Raw genomic sequence first — 16,989 nt, 5'->3', positions numbered from 1 at the left:
AGATGGAAGCCAGAAATGAGCCAGATCTGCGAAAGCTTGGCTCATTCAAATATTCATAAATTTTAGAAAGAGACGTCATGTAGACATACGCGTGTCTGTGCAGAGCTTCCTTCTTCTTTGTGACTTTTTATCCGCACCAAAGTCAACAAGTAGATCTGCCAGTACTCTAGCTTCAGCTTGTCCTTGGAAGCCACCGTTCTGCATTATTAACTAGACAGAGGTGTCCTGGCTACTAGACTAGTACATTGGTTTGGGAGAGACAACCGAACTAGCACTAGTTTCAATCTCGAAAAATAGAGTTTGTAGTTGTTGTTCATCCGTGTGGCGTAGATCTGCGATTGTGCACAGGGAAGACGCCATCCGGCTTACGGTTCCTAATAGCTGGACTGGAAAACAGCAACAACAACAATCGCACCAGTCGCGTTTTGCTTCTCCGTTCACGATGCAGAAAGTGAGTCACTGGACTGTGCTGGTGTGCTGAGCTGGTACTGACAGCTTTCATGATACTATACACAGGTTTTGCTGAGCTTACTAATGCCTCCAAATGCATGCAGAGATTAACAATTTAACCTCGTGCTCAAACTCTGGACAGCTAGCTGTTTCGAACCAGATTAACATTATGGATGTAATATGTGCACTCCTCCAACTTTGCTCATTCTCACAATGAAAAAAAAGGTCAACCACCTGAGTAATCACACAGCAGCAGCAGTTTTCCTGCTGTTGTCAAATATTTGGAGACGTGTTAAAACTGCAGAGCATAGTGACACTCCCAGTTATTCCCAGTGGCTACAAGATGCCTGCTGGATTCGGAGGCCCTCACTTTCCCCTGGTGAGTCCGTCGGGAGACTAGACTTCCATCTAGACCTGCCAAGCAAGGGTCAATCTTCGGTTCACTTGCTGGATTGGGTAGCCAATAAATATACATGCATTCATCCACAATCCTGGGTATTCCCAGGCGTAATTCTTGCCTTGGCTTGAGGCTTTCCGTGGACACTTTCTCTGCACTGACATGAATCCTCGGGGGCGTGGGACACAGTACAGTCACAACGGTATGGACCGTACTGCTCTGTGCCCAGGACCCCGTGAACCAATAAAATGCACTTATCTGGGCTCTAAATTTCGAAAAAATAGTCGGCCCAGCCACCCCTCACCACGAGAAAATGTTACTTGAGATGGTTGACCGTATGTATGTATGTATGTATGTATAACTCATAATCACAAGGTGATCGTAGAGGCATTAATCAGCGAGAGAATTGTGAATGATGTCTCTGAATCCAACTCTATCGTGTGCTGCATGAGAGAGGGCATGCAAGGGAAGACCCGTCCAACTTTTAATGTTAGAAAATGTTGACCGTACCACACTATAATACAGTCCTACGCCCCTGATGATTTGTTTGTATTGGAGCCTTGGGTCTTGAAGAAGACTATCATCCATCATGTGTGTTTTTTCTTCTTTCCCTTGCACTGCATTCCTGTGCACAGTCATTGTTTGAGAGCATTCCACAGCGGCCAGCGTCCAAGGGAGAGCTGAAGCACATGCCGGTGTTCCAGCTGAAAGAGCGGCTAGACCGCCAGCGGAAGATCCTTGCCAACCCGTACGTGCACTCGCGTACCACCTGCATACGCTGCGACGGAATGTGGAATAGAGTGATATCATAGTTAGACTTGGGGGGGGGGGGGAGACCAGGATTAATTTATAAGAAGAAATGAAGACCCAGGAACAGTCGTGAGTCAGTGAAGTGTCAAGTCGTCGGCGGAATAGCGCGAGCTCCAGTCTGGGAGCAAACCCATTCCTAAAGAAGGAACTACAAGTTACGCTACAAGTTAGGTGTAGAACGTCAGTACCATGGGTCAGTGTCGTGCAATGTTATCGCATGAGCCGATTGTAAAGTAACTGGTGGTGTTCGTGGACATTATAGCGTAACTTGTGGCTCCTTGGTCTTCATGTCTTCTTAAAGAGTGGTTTCACATCGGTCACATGACCATACAGGACAGCCATGTTGGTTTTGATCTGAACCGCTCAGGCCTTTTGTCCCACACTCTGACAGTTGTCTACTACTTCCAGTGCATTGGATTTCTCTTTCTCTTTGGATGAATACCATTCCAAGACGCTAGTGAGCGATTGCATACCAATTTGTCACTTCGTGGTACTCAGACTGTCATGTAGATACTCGTAGCTATTAAAGACACAAGTTGACAATGGTGGGTAGCTTGGTCCCGTTGTTAGCCAGCTTCATGACACTAAGCCAATCATTTTTTTTCTCGTCCCTGTCCTCACAGAGCATTGGTGCAGCGTCTGCCCGACAAAGGCGCCAAGATTCGGCAGCAAGTCGCAGACCTGAGTGCTGCCCTGGACGGCAGGGAGTCCATCGACCAGGCCGCTAAAACCCTCGAGGCCATGACGCTGGACGGCAGCGGTGCTACAAGCGAGGACACCGACCCACATCCTATGCTCAATCAAACACGGCGGGTTACTCGGCATGAGGTGAGTTTGCAGCCAGTGCTGACGGATCTACGCTGCTTTGCACGCAGCAATATCTCTGGCCTGCAGCCAGTGCAGGAAGATGGTCACGCTGCATGGCAAATCTCTGGCAGTTTGGATTTGTGTCCAGTGTTTGCCCAGAATAAGGCTCTGCATAGTGCGGGCTTGCTGGTGAAACTGGCTTGGAGTGTTTATGCTGGTCAGAAGTTAAAGGACAGCCGGAAGCGGCTCTTGATTGGTCCGGCTATACCCTAGCCATTCATACTTTGCGTATCATATAGCTGGTGCGCCTCAGCAGTAAACATGCACTGATGGCCAAAACGTTTGGTCCGGTGATTACCTGACCGGTTCCGTCGGGCCGGATGGTGCATCATTTGGTAGCAAAGAAGCATTTAAATTTCTCCCTCTCTCTCTCTCTCTCCCTCTCTCTCTCTCTCTCTCTCTCTCTCTCTCTCTCTCTCATGCTTGGCGCTTGTCGCGTAGCGCTGGACCAGGGACGTTACACCTGGCGGCACGACAACGTACTCGGGGTCATCGTCAGGAACATGCGTGAGGAGATTCGAATCCGCACTGCTGCAAACACCGTACAAACCGAAAATTCAAATGAGCTTGACTTCATCTCGTTTTGCAAGGCGGGAGAGAAGTCAGTTCGCGTTCAGCCCAGACGGAAGTTGGTTATGACTGATCTCCTGTCAGCGGCCTCAGACTGGAAACTTCTTGTCGACTCAGTTAGTGCAAAGATTTCTTTCCCTAGCTGTGTTGCACTTACCACCCTAAGACCAGATATAGTTCTGTACTCTACGAGTCGTAGGATTGTATTCTGGATGGAGTTGACAGTTTGTGCTGAGGACAGATTCAGTGTCAGTAACTCGCGGAAGGACAGGCGGTATGCGGATCTGGCCGATCAATGCCGAGCAAACGGGTGGCAGGTCATTTCTTTTTCGGTTGAGGTAGGTGTGCGTGGTTTCATCCCGGACTCTCTTCGGAGGGCTCTGAAAGCGCTTGGGTTTTCTAATCGAAGAATAAAATTTATTTGTAATTTGTGCAGTAAGACGTCTCTGCGAAGCAGCTACATCATCTGGTTGCGACGTCAACAAAAACACTGGTCGGAAGATCCACTTTTTTGAGGTACTGTATGTGGGGCTCCGTTTATCGAGGTGCGTTGAAATTTATTCTCTTTATCTTATTATTTCTTTTCTATAATTTCCCCATATGAGTTCCTATCAGTTGCTGTGAACACCTTGAGTGGAGAGCGCTTGCTCGAGCGTTGAACCGGGTTCTTAATCCACCATACCCAGTTCGCAAGGCTGGGCGGGGTTGTGAGCAGGCTTTCATTTCATCTTTTCTTATTATTTCTTATTATTTCTGCTTTTCATCTCATTACAAAAATTCTGTGCTTTTTCTCCATCTGCGCATAAAATCTAGACTGACAACCTGCTTGTTAAATCATGCACCTGCTTTCAGGCGTAAAAACCCTGTTGTAGAGGTCTCAGTCCTCATTTGTTAGACTTACCTGTCTTTATAAATGTAACTTACTCTCTCTCTCTCTCTCTCTCTCTCTCTCTCTCTCTCTCTCTCTCTCTCTCTCTCTCTCTCTCTCTCTCTCTCTCTCTCTCTCTCTCTCCTCACTTACTCACTCACTCCCTCTCTCTTTGTTTCTATCTATCTTCTATATTTGTTTCTATCTATCTTCTTATCTGTCTATCTCACTCATTCATTCTCTGCCCCCCCCCCCCCCCCCTGGCTTGTTGCTGACCCAGGTGGCAGAAAGAAGCAGCGTTGCTATTCCTGACGATGAACCAGCAGGGGATCGCCAGCCAGTTGCTGACGCGTCGGACAGTACCACAGCCTTCACTGGCAGTAAGAATAGTGCAGCTGGCACCCCGCAGAACTCATCGGGCTCTGCAACGAAACGCCGTCCAGCTAAGGACATTGCTGCCGTGCGGGAACGAATCATACAGTCAGCACCAACGGTGGGTTTTCGTTCTAAAATTGCTGCGTTTCTTGGCTATAGCTTTGGTTTTCTTGTCATTGTTTCATTGTGTTTGAAGAACGGCTGAGGCTTCCTGCAGCTTCATCTGTGAAAGGAATTCGGGTGTGTCCACCCGAATTCCTTCCATTGTGTTTGTCAACTACTATTTTGGGTATCTACTTACAATCCTCATTTCTTTTGTTCATTTGGCTTATGCGAAGACTATGTAGCCAAGCTTGCTTGGTGATGTCAACGCGGACAAGCGTATAATAATAATAATACTTACAGTACTCCACTCCAGGGTGCTGATGTCCAAGGACACAGCGCCTTGCTAATCATGGGCACCTAAGTACTAGTATCCAAAGACACACAGGAAGAGGACGAAGATTGTGTTGTAGCTTCGAGTTTCGCACACGAGGCGATCATCGGACAACACTGATAAGAAAACCTGGGTGCCGGATGCTGTATCCAGCGCTCCTGGCGATTGCTCTGTCAGGACGGAGCTAACAGGCTTGAAGGAGATGAGAGTGGCCGTGGTGTTAAACTGATTACAGTAAACCCTGTCTAAGACGGCCGCTCAAGGGACGTTCAAAACGTGGTCTCTGTCACCAGGTGGTCTCCTCATCCAGGGTCATTTGACTGGAAATAGCATTCCTTGGTCCTGGTTTCAGTGGTCTTCGAGGACAGGTGGTCGCCTTACCCAAGTGGTCGCCTTGACAGGTTTTACTGTAAACTCAACTGGCTGTTTCCGCTAGGATTCAAGCCAGGCGTATTGGCTCTCGTTGCCGAGCTGTGTCCTCGAGTCCATTACAAACTCTGTATTCTTCTTTTCCTGTAGCTGTTGGATGTTATGATTGACCAAAGCCGTGTCACTTTGGCCCCTCGAAGCTCTCGGCTGGCTAGCACACGGATTTGAGTTGATGCAGCTCGGCATACATGGTCTGACTAGAGAACTGGCTCTTTTCCTACTTTGTCTGTGGGCTGTGTAGAAATCGAAAGTCTTGTCGCTAGATGAGTCGGCAGTTCTTCTCCAAGATCAAGAGAAACGTCTCAAGGTGAGTGCTGTGCGTTATCCTGGGTAGTAGCCAGCTTGAGATTGCAGAGTCTGAGAGAGGTGACAACTGGGAATGTGTGTGTGTGTGCGTGCGTGCGTGCGTGCGTGGGTGCGTGTGTGTGTGGGTGTGTGTGTGTGTGTTCATACCCGTAAAGTCGTGTATAAAAGCCGCGGCTTATATGACTTTCTTGGGGAATTTTGCAGGATTCTATATGAGAGAGGCTTCTATACAAGACAGTATAATAATCTTGAAAATCAGGCGTGTATTTAATACTGTATACCGCCCAATATTCGCGTCACTAAATTTTCGCGATTTCTTAGAACCAGCGAGTTTGCGATGGCAAAAGTTCGCGAAGCACTGGGGCCACTTACATACAGTCAACTTGGCTAATAACGACTGCGGATATAACGACAATTCGCGAATAGCGACAGAATTTCCATGCCCAGGGCAAAGCCCAAATCAACTGTAATACATTATAATGAGACTTCGGGCATAAGGACACTTCGCAAATAACGACACTTTTCTGATGCCCCGCCGAGTGTCGTTATACGCAAAGTTGACTGTACACCCTCCCACTGTTGAAGTTAGAGTTCACGCTGGTTAATATTCGCGTTACGCTCTTCTCGCGAAAATAGCGGACATTAATCCGCCGCGGATATTAGGCAGTTTACGGTACAGGCTTCTATATGAGACAGGCGTTAATGCAAGACACGGGACAGTCTGACCTCACACCCATCCGTTTTCCATTAATTTAAAATATCCGGATAGGCGAGGGAACCGGATAATCGAACACCGGCTATGTTGGATGCACCACGTATGCTGTAAATCTGTATTATAACCAGCTGCTTTCTTCCGGATGGCGAGGGATCCAGGTAAAAGAGGACCGGATAAGCGAGGTCTGACTGTAGTTGTGTCTGCATCACTCCACACTTGGAATATAGCATGGCAATCTAGACCTGTAGCCATTTCTTCTCAACTATAGCCATGATTTTGCACATTTTGAACTTGCAGGGTGCAAACCTGGCACACACGATTGGATTTCTTCTCAACTATAGCCATGATTTTGCACATTTTGAACTTGCAGGGTGCAAACTTGGCACATACAATCGGATTTCATTGAGCAGCAGTATAGTTTGCTAGTATAGCCCGAAGGCTGCCGCGGCGGCTGCGTAGAGTATTGACCGTACATACAGATGAGTTTTGCATGGTGCAGGATCAGCTATTTCCATGTGCAGCTAGCTTCTGTTGAAGAGAATGCTCTGGCTACTCTCAGATGTGTACTTTTCACACTTGAGCTTTGCATGCTGCAACTGACACGTCGTTTCCATACAACAGCCGATTTCTCTATGGAGCGACTGCCTTGTCAGTACGCATATCTTCAAACTTATTCTGCTAATGCACAAGGCAGCTGCCGCCAGGCTTCGCTTCAATGACGCCGTCCTTTGCATCTGCGTCTCGTTCACATGTGTGCAGGAAATTGAGCGTAAGAACGCGGAGGAGCACTTGAAGAAGACGGTGGGCAAGTACAACATTGGTCCACTGCCCGGCACATTACCGGCGGAGTTTCAACAGTATCCTTGCCAAACTATCATTATCATGTTGTGGTGGTCCCCTACTCCTCCTCCCCGCCCCTGCACAATTTTGTTTCTGGGCGGCCCTTGAGTGGGATTTTGAACCCCAACCCAATGTCCGTCTACCTTGCCAGAGTGCAAGATAGACGGTTCGATTTGTAGTACGCTGCACACGGAGATTGTGCATGTGTGTGTGTGTGTGTGTGTGTGTGTGTGTGTGTGTGTGTGTATGTGTGTGTTTGTGTGTGTTTGTGTTTGTGTGTAAATAGTACTAAAATTAATACCGCCTAAACAACGCATTGGGCACGTCTGGCTGTAAAAAAAAAAAAAAAAAAAAATTCACGGTTCGCGTGAGACTCGGCTGGAAGCCGGGTTTTCCGCATCCGTAGGAACGCCACCACCCTTCAAGGATCAAGGCGCAGATGCAGCTCCTAAAGCGGTGGGAGGTGAGTAGATCAGCTCACCAGCAAGTGGTCAAAGACCGAAAATCCCATTCACTGCATCCATGTTTTCCTCGTGCCAGGCCACGAGTTCCCAATTAACTGTGGATCGCAGCACGGCTGGAAAAATCCTTCCGCTTCCAAGCAGGACTTGAACCTGGTACCCTCTGTTTCTCAATCATGGTATTAGACCATCCCACTATGCCTGCCTGGCTGTAAACAGGTAAAAGGCGCTGAGAAATTGCTCTTCCTCCAGGAGCAATAATGTGTCTCCCATATGGTCTAGTGGTTAGGATTCGGCGCTCTCACCGCCGCGGCCCGGGTTCGATTCCCGGTGTGGGAACGTTACTTTTTTTCTTTTGGTCTCTTCATGCTTTACCATGATAAAGGAGTACGAGTGCGAACAAGATATGCGCCACTTGTTTTTCTTTCTTTCTTGGAATGTCTTTTTCGGAGTTATTTTGTTCACCATGAAGTCATGCGCCTGATTTTCATCTTTGAGCACTGCAAGAACATCGGTATACGGACCTGCATGCGAGAGTTCCTTGAGGAGTTCTACATTGCTCCCAAACCTAGAATTGGAAACACTGTCAAGTACCATTGATCCACCCCACGCTATGTCGCTTCCAGGCTTGTGTTTCAGCACGCACAGGAAGTATATCTCAGGACCGCCGGAAGCAGTTTTTGATTGATCCGGTAGTATCACGGCCGTTCATACAGTTTGTGTATGGTATGGCGGGTACACACACCCTCCATAGTAGGAAACACATGTTGGTGGCTGAAACGTTGGTCCGGTAATAACCTGACCAACCGGACCGGTTCCGACGGGCCTGTATCTAGTCCATCAAGCGAAGTATCGCTTAAAACGCGAAAAAAGAAAAAAAAAAAGGTCAGACTTGCAGTACTGGTGTGTGCACAATTCCATCCACAGGAACGTCTGCGCTCGCACGTGTTGTATCTTGACTTGTTCGCCAGAGTCACTCTACAATATACTTGTAACGGGGAGAAAATCGACAGGGATGGAAATAGGAGAGCGCGCGGATCAACAGACCACGACAGTACAAAGTGACTCCCCAAGCTTTGAAAAAGTCTAGCATTGTGCGAGCACATTGGCGTCGTCAAAACCCCTAAGGGTGACCTTGCCAAAAGTTGCGAGAAAAAAACTGCACGTCAATGCTGTTGACGTTCACGATAGTCTCGCCGGTGGCATTCACATTAGTGAGTGTACAGTTCTGGCCGGAGAAATCCGGATGAATAAAGTAGCGCGGCCCGCTGAAGTGCGGTGAGTGGTGCTAGGCTCGCGCAGTCCACGTTGCTATTACGTTCATGAGGTGTCGGATTTCTCCCCCGCCGGGACTGTACATGTAGTCTTTGTGTGCTGTTTTTTTTTTTCCTTTTTTTATCACATTGCACTGTGAGTCTACAAATCTTCGGCCGATTCGAATTTCAGCCTCCCAGGGCTAAAACCCATTTCAGCCGCATTAAATCTTCGGCCTGTATTGCTGCCGCCTGATACACTGTCACACTGAACCTTGCAAAACAAAATAATCGGCCGCAACGAATTTTCGGGAAATATGACCATGCCGAAAATAGGCGAAAATAAATATGCGCCGGATATTTGTTGACTTATAGTATATAGAAGCTGTTCACCGCGTACCGGTGTCTCAACTCATAACCCTTTCAGCACGGCCAGGGTGTGCAACTGACCCGCGGAGCCAAAACCAGTGATTTTCGTGATTTTCCAAAAGTAGTCCTATTCACTCACAATTTTTCTGCGGAATGCATGTTCGCACGCGACATCTATGTACTAGTACGCGTGCATAGCGGCACACGTGCGCCCGTCAGTACTATCATAGAACAGTCGACGTTCATCCAGCACGTCACTGGTCCACGTAGGGATAAGATCCGTCGACCACGGATGTCTCGGGAGTACGTTCATTTTCACTGTACGCATCACGTATATATACGTGATCCGTGGGCCAGTTACATGTACCATCACGTACATATACGTGATGCGTGCTGAAAGGGTTAAGCAACCATGGTGTGTGGCCTTGCCCTTAACTCTGTACGCGTGCGCATCAGACATCGCGGCGCTGTGAAGAAGCCGCCGCACTCCGTAGGCGACCGGCAAGCTGTGCGGATAGCCTCGCTCAAGCAGAGCTTCGTCGACGTTGCCGACGATGACGGCGGTGAGGGAGAAGAGGAGGAGGAGGAGGATGTCAACCATGGGCACGAGCATCTACTCGGAGTCGATGACGAGGATTTGCCCGACCTGGCTTGCACTGCGGCTGACGCTGCTGCGAACCAGGAGTTAGACTAAACCAACACTTGCGCGTACACGCACAATACTGACCTTCAATCTGCTGTTGAGTTTTTCATGTACGATAGCTTCTCTCCTTTTTTTTAAAGTGATATCTCCTATTCAATTTTAATGCCACATACGAGTTTTTTTTCTGAAAGGGTTTTGTTTCTCGCCTTATATATCTTTTCTTTTTTTCAATTATTTGATTCTCAACTATAACCGCAACCTATCGCCACAACCTATCGATGCTGGAAATGCCCAATGCATGAACGTGTGCTCCTGTTGAGCGACTACAGCGCAGGATTCGGAAAGTACTGTGCTCCCAGCTAAACTCGTTACTTACACAGAATGGCATGTGCATGTTCTGCAACAGGATTGCTTGAGGACGATGCAGCCATTATGGTATCCATCACTGTGTGCTGAAATAATAAGAAAAGATTAAATGAAATCCTGAGACAGAGAGAGACAGACAGACAGACAGACAGACAGATGGCAGACACACATACACTCTCACACACACACACACACACACACACACACACACACACACACACACACACACACACACACACACACATACAGACAGACACACACACTGTTCTGCTCACACCTCGACACCCATTGGACAGATCTTTCTAACATGGAATGCAGAACCCACCATCTTATTTGCGGCATAGCAGACCACTATTTCTGCCATGATTCACCACCTTCAATCGGTCCACACCAGTCAAGGCAGCAAGCCACTACCAAACACAGACTGGCCTTGCAATAATTATATAAAAGAACTTCTTCCCCGTTTGATATTGCCAGGTTGCCTGGTGATGGCTCAGAATGAAGGTCGTACACACTTTTGTAGTTACAAGTTACAACCCACCATTCTAATAATATAATAATTATATTAAAATATTAAATATGGACTCGGATGGAGAGCCAAGGATAAATTTATTGAAAAGAAAAAGGACCAAGGAACTTGTAGTTCCTTGGTCCTTTTTCTTTTCTATAAATAATTATAATTATTCTAATCTTTGTTTCAGGATTACCCAAAGGCCTATCAGGGGTATCTCCTATTTGTGTATGCACTTCGAGTACTACTAGTAACATAGTAAAGGAGAAGAGAGAAAGTACGCAAAGTGAGTGTGAACAGTTGGATTTAAAGAAACACAAGGAAAGAACAAGCATCTTCTGACTCGTGTTAGAGATCTCTACCCCACACACTTCGGATAATGAGCACTGCTTTGAACATTGCAAGTCGCCTACTGACTCTGTGTGGAAAGCAGAGCGATGTTTCTACCTTCCGAGCTTCTCTACTTGGGGGGGGGGGGGGGGGGGGGGGGGGCGATCTACATGTATATGCTGCGGAAAGACCAACGAGTGTGTAGGACAGAAGAGAGGAGGTGAACGATACGCATGGAGCTGGGAGTTGCAGAACTACTCGAATGTGAATGAAGAACTCGAAACTTACGAAAGATGTGCTATGGTGCACACAAAAACCCTATCGGGCCAATGTCCTTATCAAAATAGCTAGTAGATAAACCTGCACTACCTGCTCTGGAAGCCTCTCCTAGTCTACGAGGGAGTAGCGCTTGAGACGGGCTGATCACCATCGCCACCCGGGATATGCGTGCAATATTAAAACGTCATATCCCCGTGAAACGATGTCAGAAGGTTGTGTCATGAACCGCCTATGCAGTGTCATTACATGTACAATCAACTAAGCTTACTTCGCTAATAACGACTGCGGATAGAACGACAAAATTAATCGTGAATAACGACAGAATTTCCATGCCCAGAGCAAAGTCCCATCCCACTGTAATACATAATGATGAGACTTCGGGTATAACGACACTTCGCGAATAAGGACACCTTTTTGATGCCCCGCCGAGTGTCGTTATACGCGAAGTAAGTTGCCTGTACAATGTCATGTACTTGGTTGGTGTTGGTTTTAATATGAACTAAACGCAGAGTGCGCGCATGATCAGTCCACCATCCTATCAGCGATATTCGGTTCATGCGGTTTTCCTACGGCCCTCTGGTATCGGAGGTGAACAGCCACAACCCTCTTACTAGATTCCCCAAAAGAGCTGTAGGGAAAGCACCGGCCTTCGTATGATTACTGGTTCGAGCCTGCGGGTTCTTGAAGAGAAACTTTGATTGCTCCCTCAGACGAATCTGATCTCACCGCCACGAATCTTGTCAACCAAGTACTGTACCTGTTCGTGATGGTGATGGAGGACGCGTGGCCATGATGTGGACAGAAGGTTGGCATGAGAAAAGCACGCTTCTTCCTCGCCTTGCTTGGATCGCACCATACGGCCGGGTCCTTTGTCCAGACTCACTTGCAGCAAGTACCACCTCGCGACCTTCTCCTGCCGAGTCCTGGTTTAGATGTGTCGACAAAGCAAACAGGCTGCGCATCATCCGCGGCAACGCTTTGCGACCACGTGCATGTGTTCTGCTTCATGATGTAACATTTGGACCTAAACTTCCAGATCGAAGGTAATTCGTTCAGACTCGAGCAATAATGATTGCCAAGGCCCATGACTGTGCTGTGTGCTTTCACAGTTTGTCACGACCTAGGGTAACAGTGCGTGTGTACCACATTATGTTTCTATGGCTGGTCGCCCTCTACCCAAACTAGGCACAGTATGTGTGTAGCAGACAGAACTACCCAAGGAAGAAAGTGCGTAGTTTTCAAGCTTGGGAGCTGGCAAACGAAACCGGCGAAGGCTGACAACGACCGGCCCGACACGCCACATCCGGTGTCTTCCTTGTCGAAATGTGTTCAAAACTTCAAAACCCGCACATTACCCTCTCGCTATGGTAAATGTGTGTGACGAGTCCACAAAGGACGAAACAGTTCTGTCCGCAGATTGAGTAAATGTGTGTATATCAAGTCACGCACACTCGTGCGGGCTGCTCGCTACTGCGTATCAAGCATAGCAGCGTTGAAACAATTATTTGCATACTCATCGCTGCATGCCGTATTTTGCTCCGCATAGCACTATACATTAGGCCCACACTGACTTGCCGCGGAAGGACCTCATCCCTCCCAGGTAGCAGCACTAGAATCCGCAGCACAGCGCCATTTTCCACTGGATGTCATAACCATTGTGTGATCAGGCAATATCCACACACTGACGTGTCCTCGACCTGGTTCCCAATACAGTACACACAGCACACACAGAACACACATCAATATTCACTAGATTACTGATTGACTGATTACCGGTATACAGCCATGTTGTGGTTACGATAACATCGGGCTGCTCACGAGGATGTGTCGAGGGCAATAATAGAATTACTTGCGAAAGCGATTCACATGCACCGGTACTGTTACTTCGAAGTAAATTTGTTCCGGATGCAGACCGACAGTGCGGGTTTGAACAGATTGACTTGGACAGGCACAGGCCGCAAGACGGCGGGCGACCTTTGCGTTTGAACATCGATAAAAAATAAACCCTGTCTTTGAGTCTGCCGGTCAGCGATGAAATGCTTTACTAATACTAGTATTATTGACTCAGTCTGCCTGGCACATGGTAACTACACCTGTGCCGTGGCAAGTAAGTAATTTGTTGTGAACATAGTCATGTACATTGGAATTGGACACAGTTCACTAAGCGGAGCTCCATTCAGCATACAGTAAGTGAAGAGACTGTGTAGCAATAACTCGGAGTTTCACGCACACAGCGATCATTGGACAACACCAGGGAGTCGTACCTAAATACAGTGCAATATAGTAAACCAGTGGTTTGAGTACGTCTCCCTGGACAACACTGACCAAGATGTCCTATGGATATACCGGTATGTGATAATTATAGTCAGTAATAGCACTGCTATAGCTTTGTGAGTGACTTCGTGCAAGTGAGAAAGAATGCGCCAGTGGACAATGCAGTCATATTCTGTTCATGAGAGCTTCGTCGCGAACCTTTGGGTCACAGCTGAATCGGCATATGCGGATAATGCCGGCAGAAAAATTGGCAGAATTCGGTACTTTTTCTGGTAAGTTTCATGCATGTTTGCTATGTGGATAAAGAAATGGAGCAGAATTCGAGGAATTTGCCCACCATAAGGTTGGTATGGTTCTGCCAATTTCACTCCTTTTCGAGCAGAATCTGCCAGGTTTTCGAGCATAATCCACCAATGCCTACAGCTGAACAGTGTTCTCGGTCCTTCACAGTAGTAATTACTATTATACCGGTACTGCAAGATAGTGCATGTTGTGTTTATTCGCGAGTTGTTGCTGCTGTATCCGAGGTTGTTACTCGCGGCATTGACTGTACAGCAAAACCTGTCAAGGCGACCACTCGGATAAGGTGACCACCTGTACCAGAAGACCACTGAAACCAGGACCAAGGGATGCTATTTCCAGTCAAATGACCCTGGATAAGGAGACCACCTGGTAACTGAGACCACGTTTTGAAGGTCCCTGGAGCGGTCGTCTTAGACAGGTTTCACTGTACTTGATGTACATGTACATTGTATACGCGAAGAGTAACCCTCCACACGGGAAGCTAACTCTGCCTTGGCTTGAGTCGTTTGCGAAGATGCGGAGATGAGACCTACGCAAGGTTCAAACAGCGAACGGCATCTGTCTGGGGATTGGGTGGTACACTTACTTATGAATGTCTTTACTTTGAACTGCCCCAAGGATGACGCTACTTGAGCAGGTGATTATAGGCACGCGATCATGGTGATGGTGAATTATTTATGAAGTAGGATTCGCCGTGGGACGGCACGCAAAGTGCTACCATAACCCCGTCCTCGTGTTCACATCGTGGTTCATTATTCCCCTGCTGTCTCATTGTCTTCTGGGTCGAAGGAACAGTACCTAGAATACAATGTATAGTTACGCTCCCTTGTCCTGACTTGTTAGAGCACTCTTTCTGCCTGGTGTCAAAGTAACAGCGTTAGTTGCCCTTTTGGCTTTACCAGTGCATACACAGATAGGAGATCCCCCAGATAGGCGTCAGCCTTTGGGTCACTGATCCTGAAATAAAGATTATTATTATTATTTAGTTTTTTTACTTCAGTATAAACCGAGACTGCCCCGCCCGGATAGGGCAAACTGGATAGCATGAGAAGACCTGCTGCCCTTGTTGCAAAGCTGGCTGTGTTTCGCACTGTTTAGAGCACTCTGACCCGGATCATGCGGCTTTGAGCCGGTTTAGAAACGGCTTTGCTGTTCACTGGACTTTTAAATTGCGATCTGTTTGGCCAGTCCATCTGTCACTGATTAGACCTGTTATTGAAGGTGGAAACAATTGCATGTAGCTCTCCGGATATTGTGTGCAACTGTAGAGCGTGTGTATGCCAGGCAGTTGTCGAATACAGTGTACCTCGGCATTAATGACCGTCCCTAGTGTAGGCGACCATGCACGCGCGTAGGCCGTAGCCTGCGTAGGGCTCCCTGGCCCTGAGCTTTTTTTGCATGGGCGCCATTTCTACAGATTGCGAACTACATACATGTACTAGGCACTTCAGTCACGTGACAGGACCTGTCAAAATTTGCTAAGGTGAGAGTGCGTACTTGCGTGGCACCAGTCAAGTGCATGCGCAAAACTGTACAGGTACGCGCTATGCTTCGTTGTACGGGCTGATAGCTGGGCGCATCGTGTTGCTCTGACGTTCAGCTTTCAGTAGATCCCGCATACGTCATAGTGCGTACATTTTTGCGAGTTGTAGATCACGTACACTACCAGCAAAGAGTTTTTTCACACTGTTGTTTGCTCGCGTTTGAAACGCTGCTTATCGTCTTCAGCGTCGTCTTTCCATTCGGAAACAGTAGAGTTCTTGTTTACCAGGGCTTGCGCATCGCTGCGCAAGGAGACATTATGTACGTAGGCACTGAGAAGTATGCGCTTTAGGCGGAGGAGAACGACGATGCGTCGTCCTACCTGGGCGAATTCTCAAAGCGTACTGAAAGCCAAGTTTTGACACGGTTGCGCTGAAAGGCCTACTGATGTTTACGAACAATCAAAAGGCACAGTGGCTGCTGGAGAAACCCTCTGATGAGGGGATGCTTTGATATACGCAGCCAGGCACGCTTCACCAAAATTTCAAAGCTCACCAGCAGGCAATTCATGACTGCTGCATGGAGCAGTTGAAGGAGAGGGAGGCAGATGGAAAGAAGCTACCAACAGAGGTCCTGAGGACCTTCTTGCCAACTTGGAATCACTTGAGATGGCATGACTGTGGGCACGAATGTCCTGTGCAGTAATTCGCGCGCGCGCGCACGCGCGCATACTTACCCTCCACGTTGTGGTGTACGGCGTACAATGAGGAAGTTCTCTGTTGTTTTTGTGCCAGAAGAATGTCTTTATAGCTCTGACGCTTTAGTACCCGCAGGAGCCTGCCAGTATGTCGTTATCAGTTCATTTCACAGCAATTTGAAGCTGTTACTATGGGTTACTATGGCGTTGCTATGGGTTGCTATGGAGTTGCTATAGTGATTGCGGTCACAATTGCCGTATTCTTGCCTATTCTGAACTTTGATCTGTATTGTTTCGATCCATACAGGGTTGTTGGTGTAAATGAGTGATGTGTGCTTGAAAAAAACACTCTGATGTTTTGTGACTATATCCACTGATGATACTTCGGAGATGCTGTTGGTGCCACAAATTGTATTGATTTCGCCTTATGCAACTGCCTATCTTCAACCCTTCATATCTGAGTGGTATCACTGTGGATTTCAATAAAATTTTCTGTGTGACCTTGTGATACCCACCACCATCGATTACCGATGATAAACCTGGAAAAAACGCGATTTCAAAAAATGGGGTGAAGTGCCTACATGTACATGTACATGTACAATCATGTACATTCGATTGTACTGTACTTGTTCATGTGGAGCACTTAATTAAATTCGCAAGGGGTCATGAGATACATAGTAACATACTGTCATGTTGGACGATTGACAGCAAGGGGGAGGACACACTTGCACTATCAATCAAGGCTTACATGTACATGTACATGTACATGATGATTGTATACCATGCACATAATACATGCTTTTAGTTTGACAGCATAATACCATAATACCATAATACCATAATTTATAATGTTACATGTTTCGTTACAGTCATGTACTACCTGTACGTCCTAGTGCGCGGTGACTGGTGAGCATGCAAGGTCGTTATCGGTCGATCTTCCTATCTGGTCATTGACCAC

The 16,989-nt window shown here is 47.4% G+C and overlaps 1 protein-coding gene and 1 non-coding gene across 2 annotated transcripts; both read left to right on the top strand.

The window, feature by feature from the left end:
- The first annotated feature begins 82 nt into the window (after nt 1–82).
- On the top strand, nt 83–10,096 carry LOC135819514 (uncharacterized). The gene is made up of 7 exons (XM_065332736.1): nt 83–451; nt 1,483–1,595; nt 2,281–2,485; nt 4,243–4,455; nt 5,444–5,509; nt 6,983–7,080; nt 9,603–10,096. The coding sequence occupies exons 1-7, from the start codon at nt 443–445 to the stop codon at nt 9,838–9,840; spliced, it is 942 nt and encodes a 313-aa protein (XP_065188808.1). The 5' UTR covers nt 83–442; the 3' UTR covers nt 9,841–10,096.
- Nucleotides 7,792–7,863, top strand: Trnae-cuc (transfer RNA glutamic acid (anticodon CUC)). Its single transcript has one exon. It is a non-coding gene; the product is annotated as a tRNA-Glu (tRNA).
- Nucleotides 10,097–16,989: the final 6,893 nt, after the last annotated feature.

The sequence above is a fragment of the Sycon ciliatum genome, chromosome 6 (assembly GCF_964019385.1).
Source record: "Sycon ciliatum chromosome 6, ocSycCili1.1, whole genome shotgun sequence".
In the NCBI taxonomy this organism is placed as follows: Eukaryota; Metazoa; Porifera; class Calcarea; order Leucosolenida; family Sycettidae; genus Sycon; species Sycon ciliatum.
The sequence above is the reverse complement of the archived record's forward strand: the minus strand, read 5'-3'. Positions and strand labels throughout refer to the sequence as shown.